At 38.3% G+C, this 19,665-nt stretch overlaps 2 protein-coding genes across 8 annotated transcripts; both read right to left on the reverse strand.

The window, feature by feature from the left end:
* Nucleotides 1-19,179, reverse strand: LOC108042854 (circadian locomoter output cycles protein kaput). 7 transcript variants are annotated; one of them, XM_017121321.1, is made up of 8 exons: nucleotides 19,034-19,176; nucleotides 12,749-13,019; nucleotides 10,436-10,596; nucleotides 10,198-10,379; nucleotides 8,455-8,671; nucleotides 8,045-8,401; nucleotides 7,104-7,729; nucleotides 1-2,532 (listed from the first exon to the last, which is right to left on the reverse strand). In XM_017121321.1, the coding sequence occupies exons 2-8, from the start codon at nucleotides 12,784-12,786 to the stop codon at nucleotides 1,027-1,029; spliced, it is 3,087 nt and encodes a 1,028-aa protein (XP_016976810.1). In that variant the 5' UTR covers nucleotides 12,787-13,019; nucleotides 19,034-19,176; the 3' UTR covers nucleotides 1-1,026. The 7 variants fall into 7 exon arrangements, with proteins under 7 accessions (XP_016976810.1, XP_016976813.1, XP_016976809.1 ...); XM_017121324.1 differs by having other exon boundaries at nucleotides 10,436-10,584; nucleotides 19,019-19,176; XM_017121320.1 differs by having other exon boundaries at nucleotides 19,019-19,176.
* LOC108042855 (microtubule-associated protein RP/EB family member 1) lies at nucleotides 8,891-9,866 on the reverse strand. The gene has a single exon (XM_044457661.1). It carries the CDS (start codon nucleotides 9,811-9,813, stop codon nucleotides 9,052-9,054), a length of 762 nt encoding a protein of 253 aa, XP_044313596.1. The 5' UTR covers nucleotides 9,814-9,866; the 3' UTR covers nucleotides 8,891-9,051.
* Nucleotides 19,180-19,665: the final 486 nt, after the last annotated feature.

The following is a 19,665-nucleotide window of genomic DNA, read 5'->3' on the forward strand; positions in this document are numbered from 1 at the left end:
GTTTTTGTTTGCTTTATTACAGCTTTGTTTGGTTCGATATTTTTGTTTAATTTGATAGCTAGTTCAGTTTGATTTTGAGAGCTTGTTTGGAAAAACATAAAAACATTTAGTTATTTACAATAAAGTTGTAGCTTATCATCTTCGTACGCGTATTTACAGGCTTAAGAAGTTCTCCCGACTTGTCCTATAGGTATGTACAGAGCTTAAACACTGAGCTAATTATAGTTATTAAGGTAGTTTTAGTTGGGCTAAAGTTAGTTTGTTTCCTTTTGCAAGTTCTAAGTTTAAAGCATTTGGCTCTTTATCAGCTGAAGATCGAAACATATTCGAACGAAGTTTTCCAACAGAAAAATAGTAATACAGGGAATTGGTGGAATAAAGATTGAACTAGTGGTATTTCATCTGTCGGAAAAGATCGGGCCTGAAGATAACTTATGGGAATATGTTCACAGCAAATTAAATGTCAGTTGCAATCTCAACCTGAGTTTTGAATTGTACATATACCTATCCTATGCGCATACAGAATAATCACTTAATCGTATGATAAATATCTTGTTTGACCTCAATGGCGAAGCCCAGTCTTGAAAATAATATGGAATTGGATTAGCTTTGCTCAACTCGCTTGTTTGTTGGTCGCTTCTCGGTATACTTAAATACAACAAACAGCTAAGGATTAGGCTTTAAGGTTCGATTACGTATCAGAGATCCCTGTTTGCGCCCCGATGGCACTTACTGGATAAGGCTAACTTATGGAAACATAAACTTACAAACTAAACATAACATTACAACAGTGTAAAACCTACTTACAGCGGAATATTTTGAGAACTTTGCTATACCTAGTTAATATACAACTCACGAATCAGGGCTAGAACAATACTCAGTCTGTCGAGATCTACAACTAGTTCTGGGTTTCGAATGGATAAGGTTCGATAAAGAGAGCCAGAGGCCAAACTTGATTAGGATCTAGGATCTTACACACGGCTGAATGATCCAACCGCAAACGAGGGTTATTTACATTGGGATCTGCTATTGACTACTGCCTGGGGCTGTGTGAGGCGAGTTGAATAGATTCTGCGATTGCTCTTGGGACATCTGGTAGGGCAGTATTTCCAGATCGTTTGGCAACTGATTTTGGTTCTGATTCTGACTGTTGCTGAGGAAGGGATTCGCGCTGAAGAAATTGTTTGACTGCTGTTGATGTTGCTGCAGGATTTGCTGCTGCTGATGTTGCTGTTGCTGCTGCTGTTGCTGCTGCTGCATTTGCGTGGTGCTGGAACTGTGCATCATCTTGTTGTCCTCGCTCTGCGTTTCGGAGCCATCATCGCTGATGCCCATGTGAAAGTTGATCGAAGGACTCGATTCGGTGGCCATTTGCATGTAGGACAACAGCGAGTCCTCGTTGTTATTTTGTGGTGGATTCGTACTGCCGTTGTTGTTGTTCTGGTTGCCGTTGTTCAGATTGCTGCCACCATTATAGCTTTGATTGTTGTTATTGCTGCTGGAGTTGAAGGGATTAATTGTGGACTGCGAGCCCAGGGATTGCAGGGGTGACAGATTGAGAAAGGCATCAATATCGTCGATATCCTCACGCAGCAAAATATCATTTTGTTGCTGCAATTGCAACTGTTGCTGCTGCTGCTGCTGTTGCTGCTGTTGCTGCTGTTGTTGCTGCTGCTGCTGCTGTTGCTGCTGTTGATTATGTTGCTGCAGTTGCGTGTGACTCTGATGTTGCTGCTGCAAATTGTGTTGGTGCTGCGTGTGCAGATTCTGCTGCTGCTGCATCATCATCTGCTGATCCTGTTGGTTCAGCATCTGTTCCGAATTCAAAGCGAATCCATACTGATTGAACTGCGGCTGCACTGCATTGCTGCCGGTGAAGTTTAGTGCCCGCTGACCTCCTGCCATCGATCCCACCGCCGCGGCCGCCATGTTGCCCGGTGCGAATCCCATCGACATCATGGGCTGCAGGTATGTGTAGCGGGAGAGGAGCAGTTGCTCCGAGACGATCCTCAGCTCGTTCTGCTGCTGCAGGATCAGCTTCTGCAGTTCGTCGTGCTTCCGCTGCAGCTGATCCTGCAACTGACTCTGCGTGGGCGTCATCACCACGGTTTCGGGCAGCAGATCCTGCTGTGCCTGCACCGGAATCGGCGATAGGACAGGTGCCACCGGAAACGGAGCGATCACCGGTTGCATGGGTATGGCGGTGAGATATTGCGGTGGCTCCAGGAAAGTGGGTGCCACCAATTGGGGACTTGCCAGTGGATAGGCGGGCTGGGGAAACTGACAGGCACTGCCGGCCATGATCTGCGTGGGGGCAATCGGCAGGAGGGGCACCATTTTCGGAGCACCCACACCCACACCAACACCCACACCCACTGAGTGCTGCAATTGCTGTTGCAGTTGCAGCTGCTGGTGATGCTGCTGGTGTTGCTGCTGCAAGCTCTGATGCTGTTGCTGCTGGTGATGATGCGACTGACTGTGATGGTGCTCGCGGTGGTGCTCACGGTGATGCGATCGCTGTCGCTGGCTTTGCTAAGGAGATAACAGCAGGTTAGTTATACGGAATGTATTTGGAAAATAATTTGATGATCGAAAGGGTGACCAACTCGTTAGGACCACAAAGTAATTGTAAATTTCACATTGCCCATATGGACCGAAAAATAAGGTGAGCAATTCTACATATCTCATATATAATTAATCTTAAATTACACATGATTCAAAGTTTTCTTTGACAATTGTCTAAATATGGAATCACCAAAAGTTATCATATCATGACAGTTATCATCTGTCCCGGTTGTAAACTATCCGCCAATGGTAGCAAGTGTCAGGACATCAAGGAGTTAGCAATTCAGAATCACTGATGTCCTGGCACTTGACCATCCGGTGGACATCCGACAATTCCGTCGGCATTGTTTTGAGCACTTCACACTGTAATTTTTATTAGCTTTACTTCTATTGACGTTTTTTGGCTCAAATTTTTTATAAAGTTTTCGATTTTTGTTCCAAAAGATTTTATATTAAAGTGATTTTTGCATAGTTTAATTTTTTTTTGTAAAGGTTACGCTAAAAAGATGAAAAAATTGTTTTAAAAAAAATGTGTTTCAGTTGCCAATGCGCTCTGAAATAGCTTATGACAGTGCAAAAATCGGCTGGGATACAGATACATATATGGTCCAAAACCATACCAAAAATAACCTTCCATTAACGAGTTCTTTAAAAGACACAATTCATTTGAATTTCAAATATATTTTTAATTTATTTTAAGGTTTGACTAATCATCTTACAAAAGCAAATATATCCCGTTTCATCGGGTTTCTTCTTTCGGTTCGGCTGCCGTAGCACTGTGAAGTTGGAACTACTTTCAACTAATACTATTAATTTAATTTAATTTTTTTTTTTAAAAACCTTCGATCGGAAACTTTTTTTTCGTGTCCGCCAGAGTTGAATTAGCTTCAATCAGTTAAAAACGTTCTACGGATACACATAATTGACCACACCCTTATATTCAGAATTTCTTAAAAATGTCTTCTATTTAATCAGCAGTGACCAAATTATTTATAGCAAGCTCACTCTTTATATGTATATGTTTATATACAGTGATAAACTTAAGTATTGGTACAGCAAGCATGTTGACCTTTCAGACTGTTTTTATTTATCTAATGTTGTTATTTAAATTAAACAAAATATTTTAATTATTCATTTATGAATAATTTATTAAAGTTGAAAAACAAAAAAATAGACAAAATGCCCCCGAACAATATACTTGCTGTGGCAATAATAATGTCCGTTACTGTATACATGCCAAAACACTTTTCGATGCTAAACGTTATTCGAAGTCATTTTGCAATATTGCGTGAGTACCAGATGGTCACGGTTTCCAGTAAAAATAATCTCGTCCTATTTAGTCATTTCCCACTAAATGAAATGGAAACGGAAACGGTCAATCATCCCAAGATAAATCCGCGGCCGCTTTGATCAAAACAATACAAAAACCACTTGGCACTAATTAATTAACGAACATGTTTATTATACATAGCTTTTGGCTGCCAAATATTCGTTTCCGAAACGGTTTCTTCTTGTCCCAAAACACATACATATGTATTTCACAATTTGGTTTTGCTCCAACCAATTAAAAACCTTGTAAAAAACCATTTCATTAAATTCACAATTTCATAAGAACGCGGTATTTATAATCGTTAAATTAAGGAAATCTTTAAAGTTATTCTATTGCATTAAAAGAAAAAAATTCAATTTTTGTATATATTTTAATTATGTTTTATTTAAGTAACGCGGTCGATTTAAGGTTGATAAACTTCGATTTCTCTTTTTAAAACGCGCCGTTTTCTTCGAAAGCTACGGCCAGACTAAAGAGGCAGCGAAAATTTAGGCAAACATTTGAACAAATAAATATATAACAAAATAAAAAACTCACTTAGTCATTAACAGGAAATCTAATTTCGGCAACCACTGTAGATATAACAAGAAAAGAAAAAATAACTTCGGGCGGAGCCGAAGTTGAAATACCCTTGCAGAATATTCTGTAAATTATATTATCCAAAATTATTCATATGATGCATTCTTAACACTCATAAAAATTCCAACTTCCTAACTTAAAAAAACACCAAAGTTATGGCATTTCCAATTGTTCGGTTATATGGCAGCTATAGAATATAGTTGGCCGATCCTTATGAAATTTGATTTGTCGGATTGATTGGCCAAAAATAAAACCCATAGAAAATCCCAACTTCCTAACTTAACAACCAGCAAAGTTATGGCATTTCCGATCAATCAGTTGTATGGCGGCTATAGGATATAGTCGGCCGATCCTTATAAAATTGCAAGGGTATAAAAATATAATAATGTAGTATTTAATAATAATATTTATATAAAATGACAAATGTGTTTAGAAACGGATGGGCAGACGGACAGAAGGATATGGCAATATCGATTTACCTTGTGAAGAACCTATTAAGGCTCTAAACAAATATGTTGAATCAATATAGAATATATATAGATGCTCGATACGCAGAGTATTCCGCAGTCAACACACTATTTGACAACTTTCGCCGTGCAATTCAGATACACAAATAACACCCTCAGGAAAACGGACACTCTCCATCTCTCTCTCACTAATGCCCTCATAGGACAGCCCTAGATATTGCTCGAGGCAATAAATTATTTAAAAAACATAATTAGTTGATATTTTTGTTTTATTTAGAAATAACAAGAAAGGAAAGCTAACTTCGGGCGGAGCCGAAGTGGATATACCCTTGCAGAATATTCTGTAAATTATATTCTCAAAAACTATTCATATGATGCATTCTTAATACTCATACTTCTTTTAAATTTGACATATCTACCCTTTTCACCCTCTTTTATAATGCAAGGGAGTGATAGTAACGGTCATAGAATTAATTCTATAGGATATAGTCGGCCGACCCTTATAAAATTTGGTAGGTCGGATTTATTGGCCAAATAAAAAACCCATAGAAAATCCCAACATCCTAACAATATAAAACACCAAGTTATGGCATTTCCGATCAATCATTTATATGGTGGCTATAGGATATATATACTGCGTGTAAGGGAACGAAGGGTGTGTGCAAAGTTTCTATTCGATATCTTTAAAACGCAAATTAGTCCCTCAGTTTTAAATTTATCTGCTTGAAACTTTCCCAAAAGTTGTCTTTCTATAAGACGCAACGAGCCGGATCTGGCGACTATATCATATAGCTCCCATAGGAACAATCGAAAAAAAAAATCGGACATGGCTAGATCGACTCTCCTGGTGATGCTTATCAAGAATATATATACAGTTTAGGGTATGTCTCCTTCACTGCGTTGCAAACTTTTGATTGAAATTACAATACCCTCTGCACGGGTATAACAAAGATCACTTACCTAGTTTTTGACTTCCCTCGTAACAATTGCTTTAATTATTTTGAAACGTAAAATATTTACAATACTTGAAATAAAAAATCCTTAACTTTGTCCAAAAATTATGGACTTTTTGTAAATCTTTTCTTTGGACTATTTGCCAAAAGCGTAACAGAAAATAGTACAACATTTTTTGGCTCTTTAACAGTAATCCCAACGACGGCGGTAGTCCCAGTAATCCCAATCCGTGTTTTTATTTTAATCATCGAACAGGGCGGATAGCAACGCAGGATCGAATTCACTCTTCACTTATCGCGTTCTAAAGCTAATTAAACTTGCGATCGACAGTGGCCTTGCTTGTAGCTGGCACTAGAGCCATTTCAGATGGTTGAACAAAAATAAGAAGCTTTATAGTCAGCTAGAACCTCGGCTAGGAAAGAGGTGCGAAGCAACAGCAAAAGTGGTGAAGGTACGCGCACCTACCGTTATCAATTTTATTCACCACGGGCGATTCCATGATCGTCAGCATATTCCGTCTTCATGACTCATACTTAAACATACGACATTTTAAAGCACGTACAAATGGCGTTAATGCTGGACGCTTGACTCACAGACTTAACTCATGCTACAACAAGAAAATAAGCTAACTTCGGCAAGCCGAAGTTTATATACCCTTGCAGTTATTACAAAGCGACTACATTTCGATTTCTATGCCTATATTACTAAAAACAATTTGAAATTGTTGTCCAATTTTATTTTAATTATTTGTTGAAGTATCTCTTTACATTCTACATATCTCATATGTATATAATTAATCTTAAATTAAACACGAGATTCAAAGTTTTCATTGACAATTGTCTAAATATTGACTCTCCAAAAGTTATCATATTACTAACCAATTATCATGACAGTTATCATCTGTTCGGTTCTGGGTGTAAACTATCCGCCGATGGTAGCAAGTGTCAGGACATCAAGGAGTTAGCAATTCAGAATCCCTGATGTCCTGGCACTTGACCATCCGGTGGACACAGATTCCGTCAATTCTCTCGGCATTGTTGTTCTCTTCTATTGACTTTTTTTGGCTCAAATTTGATATAAAATTTTCTGTTTCGGCTTGCCGAAGTTCCATGTTCAAACTAAAATGTGGTACACAAATGTAGGTGAATGTTTTACAATAATTACCCTTTCGATCTTTCGGTCTTTTAAATGTAACTTCCTATACTTACCGAACTGACGTGGGTCAACATGGACTGCCGGCTGGTGACCGAATCCGCGGAAATGGAAGTGGAGTCCGAGTCGTTGCCCCGATTATTGTAGAAGTAACACTTTCGCTTGGCCTTCGGTGATATACCCGTGGAGCTGATGTTGCCGTAGCTCGAGGCGGGTCGCGATGTCTTCAGAGAACTAATGTGGCAGGAACCAGAGGGCTGAGCAGCCGATGCGGACCACATGGGCGATGAGTCCACGGCGGGCGATGTGGCCGTCGTTTCGTTTCCCAGATTGGCCAGACTATTCCCCAGCAAAGTGCTATCCAGATTTTGGTTGCTCAGCTCGAAATCCCTTAGTGTTGTGGTGGCAGATGCGGATTGGCTGCTATTTGCCGTTGAGGCGATAGCCTTGGCGGTCCCATTGTTGTTGTTGCTGCTGCTGCTGTTCCCGGATTTTTGGCCCTCCTTTCGACTCTCCTTGAGAACCTCCGCATAGCTGACCACCTTGTGGGTGCAGACCACATAGTCCGGCTTGGAATTGAACTGGTGGTAGCTCACGTAGTAGTCCGTTTGCAGCCAGATCCACTGTTGGCCCTTGGTGAGGAATCGGTAGTAGCAGGATTTGCCCTCCCCCGTCTGGCGAACTATTGGGAGGGATGTAAATATCATAATAAAGCGGTGAACAAATCCTAACCTCTTAAAAGCAAATATAATCTGAGGAGCTCAAGGCCATAAAACCCTTTTTTTTAAAGTCCTTTTTCCAGGTATTAAGCTTTTTTGTAAGGTCTTCTTTAATTAGTTTCAACTCTTTTTTTGACATAATTATTTATATTAGTTTCTATGTCCCACTTGGCTTCTTTAGCGTCATGAAAAATGGCAATCCATCATTTTTGGAGTGTTTCAAAAAATATTTTGGCATCTGTTTTCTTTATTAATTTACATATAACTTTGCAACTTACGCTCTTCGTGGCAAGCCACAATGCTGTCCAAATCATCAAAATGGTAGTAATCGTAGCCAGAAGTGCCCAGGACCTCGAACGGCATGTAACCAATAATCGGCGGCGCCCGGTGATCCAAGAACAGGAACTTCCACTCCATGCTGTGCTTCGAGGTGAATTCGTTACTAGTGGGATCGATGATGCTCATTTCGCGGATCAATTGGGGATTCTGGACGCGTCCGGTGCCCACGAAAACCAGTTTCTTGTCCACCTCGGCATTGGGATTCTGCTGGAAGATGCGCGGCAGCACGGCGGGTTGTCCATTGGAACCATTCGAGCCCTCCGAACTGCAACCCGCGGAGGTATTGGTATCATTACCTAAAGGATAAGCATCAGTGGAGGTGACCGAAACTTTCTGCACGGCTACCTACGAAAGTAACCCACAAATTTGACCAGTTCGTAGGCATTCGCATCCACTTTCTCCAATCCGCCCCTTCTCAAATGGGTGTAGAATGTGATCTGGTTGCTGGAACTAATATCCGTCTGTCGGGGCTCGATAACCGGTGTGGGATTCATAAAGATGTTTAGCAGTGCCTCGTGGTCCATTTCGTAGGCCAGGTCATATATGGTCATGTTGTACAGATCTTGCTGGAATACGATAAAGTTATATGAAATGCAAGGTTCCATAAAAAACAATAAGCTAGTTATTTATTTGCTGGCACTTAGCATTACCCTTTAATTTATTTTAACGTCCAAAACAAGTATAACTAAAACATTAAATATTGATAAATTTTCATAAGTCCACAGCTCCAACATTATTCATTTCATATCTCGATATTAATTTGTTAATCGATCTCCATAAATAGGTTATTCCATAGATCGAGCATTATCAATTTATTATTTGGAATTTTTGGAATACGCAAACCATAATCTTTGAGTGCAAAGTGAAAAATTGTGAGACACTCATTTAAGTAATAAATTAAAAAGAAAGAACTACAAATTTCGAAAACGTTTTGAGGTTGGAAATATTAATTTGGTGTAAGTGAGGTGGGGTTGTCGGCATAAATAATCTTTAGAACTTTCTCATAAATAGGCCTTGCCGTGGCATCAACTCTGTGCCTCCGAAAGAGAACTTCAATGTCACGTAGTTTTTTGAAGTAGAAATCTCGTTCCCTTTCCATATCCTTTATTTCTTCGGGACCGTTCTCGAGTTGCTGAGAAAGTAGCGAGAATTCCTCCTTGATTTCCGTATTGGCCTCCACGGGATCAAAAGTGGTGGAGGACCTTTCCGGGGTTTGACATCGAGGCGTGGACTTGGGCGAGGATTTCTGACCTTTAGGCCCGAAATGACTTGCTCCGAAACCCATGGTGACTCCATTCCGGGCGGCCACTGGATCGTAGGCTCGGCCATCGTAGTTGGCATCGAAGAACTTGCGGAACCATTGGAGGAACTCAAAGTTATCCTGAAAGCGTCCCTTGATCAGCTTGTCGATGGGAACGACCTTATCCACTGACACTTTCTTGAAGCCCGCCTGCAGGATCTTGAAATTGTGTAGGTGCTCGTGCTCCTGATTTGTGCGAAACTTGATGCGCTTGATCGGCATCGAGTTGGGGAACATCATGTCCATGAATTGACAGTATGCCGCTCCGGTGCACAGCTCCTCGATCTTCGCAAACTGGGCCTTCAAAGTGTTATTTACCCAGGATAGCATTTCGTAACGCGAGGGATTGTCCGATGTCACGTTTGTGGAATGGACGTTAACTGCCCTTTTAATTTTTGAAGCCATCATTTACAAGAAATTTGTTTTGCTGTTGTTTAAGAATTCTGGTTTGATAATGAATTGACTGGCTCGAACGATTTATTCCCCTCGGCCTGCTATTTTTAGGTTTTAAAGTTTGGTGGTTGGGTAGTTCTATCAAATCAATATAAATAACAAAATTGGGTCTTATTGGGGAACCTAAAGATCTTAATAACCAGCAGATTTGAAAATCGTTGAAATGTAGAAGAACTTTCAATGTTGTTTTAATTGACCCATAATAAAGCTAAAAAACGCACAAAAAATGTGAATGTTTGTACAACTTAAGGCTTTAAATTAGTCGAATCCTTAGGCTATTTGGCTATAGCAGTTTCATTTTAATTGGCTTGACTAATTTAGATTAAAATTTGTACTCACCGGCAGGTATCCCAGCTGGGAGGTAATACTTTCCGAGGCATAGAAGATGGAGCCCATGCTGCTGAAGACCATCATGAAGCCATCCAAAGACTCGAGCATCAGGTGGGTGTACTCATCGTTGCTCAGAAACGTGGGCTTCCAGTCTTGATGTATCTCGAACACCTTCGAGCGATCGGTGGCCTCTGATAATATACATTTTAAGTTAAAAATGCGCAGAGTTAAAACATTGTTCTCGCACCATTATGATTTTTGAGGAAGGCTATCGTGGACTTCAGGACCGTGGACTTGTCCATCTTTCTGCTGGAGGTGGATATCAAGGCGCTCAGATCGTTGACCAGTGAGTTGAACTGGTCCCGCCGCTTCTTCTCGCTGAGATTTCGCGATTTTCTGCAAAGGAAGCTATGAATTAAACATAATCAATAGGATGCATTTACGGTTAGCAACGTCATACTTTCACTACTTCATATATTCATATTTCATAATAAATTGGGTTTACCACCCCCAAAACGAGTGGGTGACCCACGTGTGTTCGACCCACAGAGGCATTGTCTGGCGTTGATTAGCCACATATGCCCATATGCTATCAGCATCCCGGATTTTTCTAAGGACTTCGAAGGGTTGTGGGTCCTTTGTCGCTTTGAATTTGCTGCGCAAGAGTTAACTTTCTCTGCTCTGCCATTGACATCTGTATGTCACTGGCTGGTTGATGAGCGGAGTCTTTGGGATTATTGCTATTGTCAGTTTATTCGACTACGATATGGCAGTTGATGACCAGCAATGTGTTTAGAGTTAATTGGAGGGCAATGAGCTGGAAGTATATATTACCGACTCAATACGGTGATTTGCATAGAACATTTTCGAATGGAAATGCAGTTATTTAACTTCACTGCAGGAACCAATAGTGGAACAAAATCTACAGCAACATATACCTTTTAAATAGTCGCACTAAGCTTTAACATTTTAAATTTGGATTTTTATATAATAGTTTAAATTAAAGGAAAGCTGGAGTCTCTGTTTAAATAAGCCTTTAAAATAGGGCAGTTGAAAATAGTGGAGCAATAATAGTTGGTGCTCCAGGACCTAATTAAAAAAAAGCGCGATATTTTATTTAAGATTCACCTCAAAACAACAACAGTTCAGTTAATTAGATTAGAATTAATAGATTAGATTAATAGATTAAAAACTTTAAATTTTGAAAAAAATGCATTCTGTATTACTGAATTATTTTTAAGTTTGTTCAATCTCAAAAAGCACAAGGTTTTCTAAAGAATATATTATATTATAAGGAATTTAGGAATTTCCTATTCCAAAATAAATTGTTTAATATGTTTACCAATTGCTTCCCTCAGCGCTGAAAAATCTTAACTGCATTTTATTTAAATTAGAATAACAAAAAACTTTAAAAAATAAACAAAATTATATCTTAGATCTCAAGATTGGTATACAACTAACAAAACTATATTGAGAAAAGGTTATTAAATTGATTTGTTACCATATACAGTGAAACTATTCTTGCCATTCTTCCTTTTGCACATTTGGTTTGGCAAAGTCAAATCCAAAAAACAATCTAATTATCGTATTTTTTATAAAGATGTCTTATTTATCAAAACATAAATAACTTTCCTTTTCCCATTCTTTCCCATTTTATTTTCAAATAATTAAATAATTATTAAATATTTAATACATTTGTATTCAGTTGTGTAAATAAAGCATTTAAGCCGTCGCGTCTGATTTAAACAAAATATTAGTTGTCACAAATTTAAGTTAAAATTTTAATATAAATTAAAATTGTTAAATTTAAACTATGTATTTTATTTTTGGGTGTAGAACTGAATAGGTTTACACATGATTCGGTATATGTTAACGATATTATGTTATGCATAAGAGTACCTAAATAAAAATTTATTAAGTTATTTAGCTGAGATATACATGTGGCCTGTTGTGTCCTGAGTGTCCTGTTGTGTCTTATCCAAATATTAATTTAAGCAATAAATTAAATAAAACCAAATGCCCGATCGTTTCCACCCATGTTTTAATAATAGTTGTTTCTCCTCAATCTGGATATCCGATAATTGATTTCTTATTTTTATTGCCAGCATGCTTTTACTTTTAGCTACTTTCGGTTATGAGGGTGCGGCATTATTAGGCCAGGTGAAAGTAATTATTGCATGACCTAATCGAATTCACACTCAGATTACAGTTCATTTAAGATGGCCGTAGTAAAAACGGATCAAAGGTTTAAGTTACCACGGCATTGGTTTTCATTGATTGTATCGGGGGGTGTGAATTATTGGTATGGTCTGGGGATACCTCGGATTTTATGACGACAGCAGTCGTTTCTTAGGACAGTCATTCATCAGAAAAATACTAAACAAAGGGGGACAATCCACCTTCACCTAGTGGAAAATTTACCAAAACGCCATAGACACGTCTTTTACTTTTGTTTTACTTCTTGTCAACTGTCACTGGCAGATTGTCCACGGATTGTGTTATCTATTTATGAATAGCTACGAATCCATGAGTATGGGTGTTGAATGGGATATGAACTTACCTTTTCGTATCATCCTTGTCATCGCTCTCGTCGTCCATTTTCGGGTCTGTCGGATAATCCACTTCGAACTGCACAATTTTTAAAAAAGAGGCAAACCGAAGAAAGTTCAAAACTTTAAACTTCGCTTGACGACTTGCTCACAAATGCCACAAATAATTTACACGCTCACATAATTTTGTTCATATGTGCTTTTGGTTTTTGGTTAAAAAGTTCAAGTAATGTTCACGCAACAATTGATTTCCATATGCTCAATATGCCACATTTTGAATAACTGCAAGGGGTCACAGAACTGATTAGTTTACTTTCGTTGAGTTAGGCTAAGGTATTTTATTTTTCCCGTCGCGTTTTCGATTCGAAATATTGGCCAAACGCCGCGCTCTGTCAGCAACAAGTGCAGTTGTGGTTCTGTTTCGGCTTTCCTGGCTGCCAGCATCCTCTTCGAATCGCTTTCGTGGTGTTATGTAATCGCATAAGCTGCGCCTGCGCAGGATCCCCAAGTGGAGGCCCCGTGGCCAATTTGCCAGTTGGCCGTGCCAATCAATGTTGCACATTTGCAACCCCTGAAATGTATGCTACGCTATTTTGTCATGTTACAAAATGCGTTCGGCGAATGCCATAACAACCACTCGGTGGTTGGAGTGAGTGGGTGGTTGGGCTGGGCCGGGTGGTTGAGTGGTTGAGTGGCGGAGAGTGTGAGTAGAGCAGCTGCTAACCAATTGCCTGGCTCTAACTGCAGTCGACCTTAGCCTGCGGATGCTCCCCTTTTTTCCCAGCTATAAATAAGCTTCCATGCATGCTTCGATTGCATAATTCTCTGTGTTTACTTGACTTTCTATTGATTTCTTTTTATCCCATTTACCTCCCAATCATTTCCTGCACCTGAAGTCATTTTCTTTCACACCCGCAAAATTATTCCCTGTTAATTGACGGTCCAGCACTTAAAGGGCTTCGGCGAAAAGCAATTTCTTGCCGAACAACAACTTGAAAACTTTTGAGCAAATGTCAAAGGTTTTGCAAGCCTGTTAAATGCATTCGCCCGATGGAATGGGTTGAAAACTCGATTCCCAGAGCTCAGTGACGTTGGAGTTGAGCCCATTTAAAGCTGGTACATTGACGAAAAATCAGTGTTTAATTAAAATGTGCAAAGCAGCTTAAAATTACACAGCTTTACATCTGCCATGGCAGTTGTAATTAATCCGTTTAGCTCCGTTTGACCAGGGACCCAAAGCGCAGCTCATAATTTCCCACATGTATACGCGGAGGATATGATTTTAAATACACATCAAAGGCGGCACACTGCCCGTTCCTTTGGCCAAGTGTTGCTGGTTAACCGTAAGTAGCTGTTGGCCAAAACCCAGACTTGAAATGATGCCAGATAATTGCCAATGACTCGCTTAATGGCTCGTGTTGCAATTAGTGCGGTTGGTTTGGCTTGTCGCAGAGTGAAAAAACACAGAGAAAAGGGTTAAGATAGAGACACATGGAGAAGGTGTCAGGTATTATTATTGAATGGGTTAGCATTACCCCAAGGAATGTGGTCCAATTACAACATTGCTTACTCAATTATAAACTTTGGAATTATTGGGTTAATCCATTAAATTCTGTGAAAAGTTAAACCTTTTTTTTATGTACAGCATAATAATAACATCGCTTAATTGAATGATTCCAGGTTAAGCTAAAAATAATTTAAAGCTCTTTGACTTGAAGATGTTATTCAATTATAAACTCTGGAATTATTCGGTTATTCCATTAAATTCTGACAAAAGTTAAACCTTTTCTTTTGTGTACAATACCTGCATTATCATCTGCACAAATAACATCTCTTAATTCAATTATTCCAGGTTAAGCATAAATAATTAAAAGCTCTTTGACTTGAAGAAGTTAGACTATAAATCACTTTCTAAAATGAAACCCGATTAAAATTAAATCTCTATTAATAACAATCCGAAAGAGTGCTCTTTGAGTTTCTTAATTAAGATTCAAAATTCTCTTCTAAAAAGCATATAATTGCTTCATAATAAATCAGTTTTTAAGTGGGTTTCCATTGTGAAACTACAAATGTAGATTTAATCACATATTTCGAAATATACTTTGCGATGCGCTGGTAAAAAAAAGTTGTACTTCTACACTTTAGTTTAATCTATTTAGGAAAATTCTATTTTTCATGAACAAATTGAAAGTTTTATGACTTTATGGATCCCTGCGTTTCAGCGGTAAAAAATCGAATATAATGATTGCAAAATTCAACTGACCCAATTTTTTGCAATAGTCAAATTTAGTTATCTACAAAATGACATGAACAAGTAAAAGCAATAGGTAAATCAATCTCTCAGAATTGCCAATCACTTTTTGGCCTTCACCCCAGAAAATTAAACTGCAGCAAACAACTCAAAAACCATCATTAAATCTTATAATGTATGGCAAACTAATGGGAGCCTATCATCTATTACAGATGGAAGCGTTCATAGTAAACATTTGGCATTGACAACATGGCTGGTGATATGTGTTTTGCGGCGTATTTATATGCTTGCAATGCGGAAGCCAGTTGGTTGGAAAAACAGCATACTGAACGGAATGGGTAAAAGCACAGAAAGCCGGTTGGAGTGCAGGCCAATGGCAGGTTTACTCAACCCAGCCGAAGACCGTTGACTGACCTACTCACGAGCGGCGGGAGATATAGTGGCTATATCTCTACCTCTCTCTCTCCGTCCCACTCGCCCCGTCCCGCTCACTTGCACTCTCTAACGCTTGCCGTCTCGCTCTGTCGCATGGCAAAGCGGGGAACTAACGTCATTTGATTGCATTTGTAAAGCTTCGCTCAGTTACAGAAATTATCGCATACTACCGATGTGTTGGTGCCCATATATAAATATATATATATATATATAGATATATATTACACATGTGTGTCGCCCTCTCTTGATTTCTTTGTCAGTGAACTTGAGCTTTTGCGTGGCAATGCTAATTGCATTGCGATTACAGCATAGTGTCCGTGTGTGAGTGATAATACCCAATACTCATACGACCCGTTGTACAGCCGTTTTTTTCGTCGCCGTTTTCCCTGCTATTTCTCTTTCCGCAAAACTTGTAATACTTTTTGTCTCACTTTTGCGTTTGTTGTTTTAAACTTGACTTAATTAAATTGTTCACTTTTATTTTTATCTTTTGCCGTTCATTGATTTTGTTTTTGTTTTGTTGTGTTCCTTTTCCCTGTATTTCACTTTGACTTGGCTAAAGTATAGATTATTTTAAAAATGATTTCGTGATTAAAGGGTTAAAGGCCTCTATATTTAACCGGTTTTCACGTAAAGAGATGTAATTTTTTTTGGCTAGAATGGCTTACTAAACGGATCTGGGACTAGCCTTTCTAAAACGTTTAACAATCTAATAATAATTCAACAGATGTGATGATCATTTAATCATTAAAAGTCCGCCTGCTCAATACCATCGGTACATCATCACTTCATCTCGACTTGATCATGATTTTTATGTGTTCAATTAAGTCTGGGAATCACCGATGAAATTCTCTAAAATTGGAACGGCTTCACTAAGGTAAAACTTTAATTAATTGGATATGTTAAGGGATTTACAAACTACAAATTCTCTTGCAATTTTAAAGGAATTTTTAATTTCTAGAAAATGGAGTGGGAATCGCCAAGTGGAAAGATCTAACGAATTTACTGGAACTTGTAATAGTTCCAAGCCATTTGAATAAATATTAATTTAATTTGTGAAAAAAAATTATTTTATTCAATTTTAGAATTTAAATTTATACCAATTCCATATATATAATTACAAGTCCAGTGTATTCTGCTTGAGTACCAAAAATACGAAGAAATTGGGCATGTAAAAACCTTCACTTTAACTGAAAACTCTAAACAATAATTATCAAAATTAATATCAAATGAATTTCATTCTTAAAAACCCTTTTTGGAACCGTCTAAAAAACTTTCTATTCTGTTTTCAAAAATATAATTAATTAAATTATTACTTTTTTTGTAGTTGAAAATAATAAAAATAAATAAATTCATAATTTGAACTTGAAGCGTCAGTAGCTGTTAGTCATGAGATACTTCAGCTCTAAATATTGTCTTTCAACGTTAAAAACTACCAGAAGCTTTCTTTAAGTTATCTTTCTTTGTTTCCTACTAGCGAAATTTTGAGCTAAAAAAAATTCCTGGGAAGTTGTCAATCAGTTGCTTATCTCACCGTATCAACAACAACCTATTTGCTCAAACTGAATATGAAGTATACGCTCTGCAAGCCCAAGCGAAAAGGCCTAGAAAGTGCAGCTGACTGCAGTAATTATTTAGTAACATTTCGTAATTGGGCCATTTTATTTGACTATAAACAAACGAAAACGAAGTTAAACCACTTGCAATGTTTAAAACCTTTTTGCATGTCTATATAGTTTTGTAGTTGTCAATTGAAATAACTTTTACTGGGAGCGTGTGCGGCTACTGCATGATCGCACACCACTGCACAAAATGCACACGCGCACTCACACTATCAGTAGCGCACTCACACATGGACAGACTGGCACACACAGATACTCAGGGCAGTCAAACGCTGACGATGACGTTTCAAAAATTAAAAAGACGCCAGATCCGAGACCTGAGACTTGTCAGCCAACAATACAAAAAACAAAAAAAAAATGGAAAAGGGTAGGGTTGAAAGGGTGGCTGGGGAAATACCTAGCTACTTATTTTCATGAAAATTCTTTAGCAGAATGCTACAGAAATGTGAAAATCGTAAAGAAAATAATAAACAAAACTAAAAGCAAAGTTACTAAAAAAAACTTAGTCTTGCGTTTAGCAACAGGGAAAATACTTTAGTAGGTTTATCTTCATAAATGATTTTAGCAATGCAGTAATAACATGTAACCAAAAGGACTGTTTGCAAATTTTTAAAAATATATAGCAACTTCTGATAAATAAAAAATTAAATAGGAATTAGACATATAATAAAACATTTGTCTCTGACACATTTATGTTTGCTCTCCTAAATTAAAGCATCATATTTTAGGATCAACGTATATAAAGGCTAAACATCATTCGCTTAGGCACACATTTACTATTGCCTGCTAATAACTATCTCAAATACTATATACCCATCCCTTTATTGGGCATAAAAGCCGACTTTGACAATGAAAAAATGCAACAATACAACGGCAACAAAAAGTGTAGATTTAAAATAAAATAAATAATATTTTTCAGACATTGCGCAGGCGCAATCATTTGCAAAGCCCAACTGAACCGAACTGCAAATCTATTTAAAAGTTCTCTCTGGCAGATAATTTGCATGTAATTTTTGGTTGAATGCACTTTTGTTTTTAGCGAGAGGTCTCTCCCCTCGTTTTCCCGGTATCTCCGCCTTGGTTTTGCCTTATCGCCTTGTCGCGGCATTTTTCTAACAGTGTTTTTGTCACTGCGGTTGTTTTCCCCATTGTACTTTTCTTTCATTTTGTTTCACTTCACTTTTATGGCGCACACTTCACAATTTGGTCGCAGCTGATTTGTAGGTTTTAACTCTCGGATCTGGCGCACAACTTTGGTAATTAGTAGTTAAATTATTTAAGTATTTAGGTACTTTAGCTTGGCTGCATATATTATTTGTGGATATTATTTCATGTTTTTCGATCTTTTGGATTGCCATAAACTTTATTTTACACATGCTTGCATTTTAAAATAATTTTGTATTATATATTATATATAATTAGCTTTCTTAGACTTCAATATTGCATTTACATTTTATTGCAACATCACTCACTTTTTTTTAAAACTACACTCAAATAAGTGGCTTATAAAAAACGCCCATTTATAATTCCATTATTTATTTCTATCCATATACTCCTATTCGATGGCTTATTCACATCTGCTTTACACTGTATTTCTTTAAGTATTATTTCATATTTTTTCTGTTATAATAGCGCGTGTGTGTAAAACATTTTAAAAGGTTACATAATAACTTTTCCCGTTCTGCTTTGCTTATTTTTTTGTATTTCTCGCCGGCTTGCACTTGGTGACATATATGCAAAAATACAGAAACAGATATCCGATAACAAAAAATCATTTAAGCATTTTCTTCGATCGTCTTAATTCATTATTGTTGATCGTTAAAAAAAATAAGTTATTTTTTGGGCACCATCAGCAGTATGATTAAATGCAGAAAATTTGGCAAAGCGCGAAGGAGGCAAAGGCAACTAAAATTCGAATTCAGACCCAAAACCGAAACAGAACCCAAAAAACGAGCACGTCGAAAGTGTGTTACTTGCGATCGAGTTACAGTCAGAGACAATATTGACGACAGACGGCTTGACTTTGCGTCGGATCTGCTAAATACTTGTGAAATGCAAAGAATAGCTGCACTCTCAAATAACCGGGAGAAAATACGAATAAACCGTGCGAATAAACCCGATTCGGAAAATGAGAGATCCGCTCGTTGACGCTGCGCTAGCTGGACTCAAACTGAATAAATGCACGAGAAATGCAATTTCTAAGCTCGCGAAAATCTACAAACGCAAAAAAAAAAACCCGTGGATAAACGAAAAACTGCGAAATGCATCGAAATGTGAGCGGGTCGCCAGAAGCGTTCTCACCGACACAAAGATACTAAATCGGGCGAGAGAGTGGGTCCACAAGTCTGTTTTACAAGCCGGCCGGGCGTATACGCGATATGTGCGAGCATTCCGAGCGCTACCTGACTGACTGATTGAGCCAGGCCACTCGGGTATTATTTAATATGCACTCGGCCCGGTTCTCCCCACTCAGAACCCACCGTATCACTCAATTGCACCGATCGCGGATCTGAGTCGAGTCTTTATCTACCGCTCCATCGCTCTATCAAACTATCAACACATACAGGGTCGCCAGCGGGGTTCTCCCAGTGGGTCTCTCTCACGTCCACTGGTATCACGA

This window comes from Drosophila rhopaloa, unplaced genomic scaffold (assembly GCF_018152115.1).
Source record: "Drosophila rhopaloa isolate 14029-0021.01 unplaced genomic scaffold, ASM1815211v1 contig_163, whole genome shotgun sequence".
NCBI lineage: Eukaryota > Metazoa > Arthropoda > Insecta > Diptera > Drosophilidae > Drosophila > Drosophila rhopaloa.

Coding starts and splice junctions, on each gene's coding strand:
- LOC108042854 (XM_017121321.1), bottom strand. CDS start 12,786: ATGGACGACGAGAGCGATGACAAGGATGATACGAAAAG. Junction 7,730..8,044: donor TGTGGCTTGCCACGAAGAGC/GTAAGTTGCAAA, acceptor CCCTCCCAATAG/TTCGCCAGACGGGGGAGGGC. Junction 2,533..7,103: donor TGTTGACCCACGTCAGTTCG/GTAAGTATAGGA, acceptor TTATCTCCTTAG/CAAAGCCAGCGACAGCGATC.
- LOC108042855 (XM_044457661.1), bottom strand. CDS start 9,813: ATGATGGCTTCAAAAATTAAAAGGGCAGTTAACGTCCATTCCACAAAC.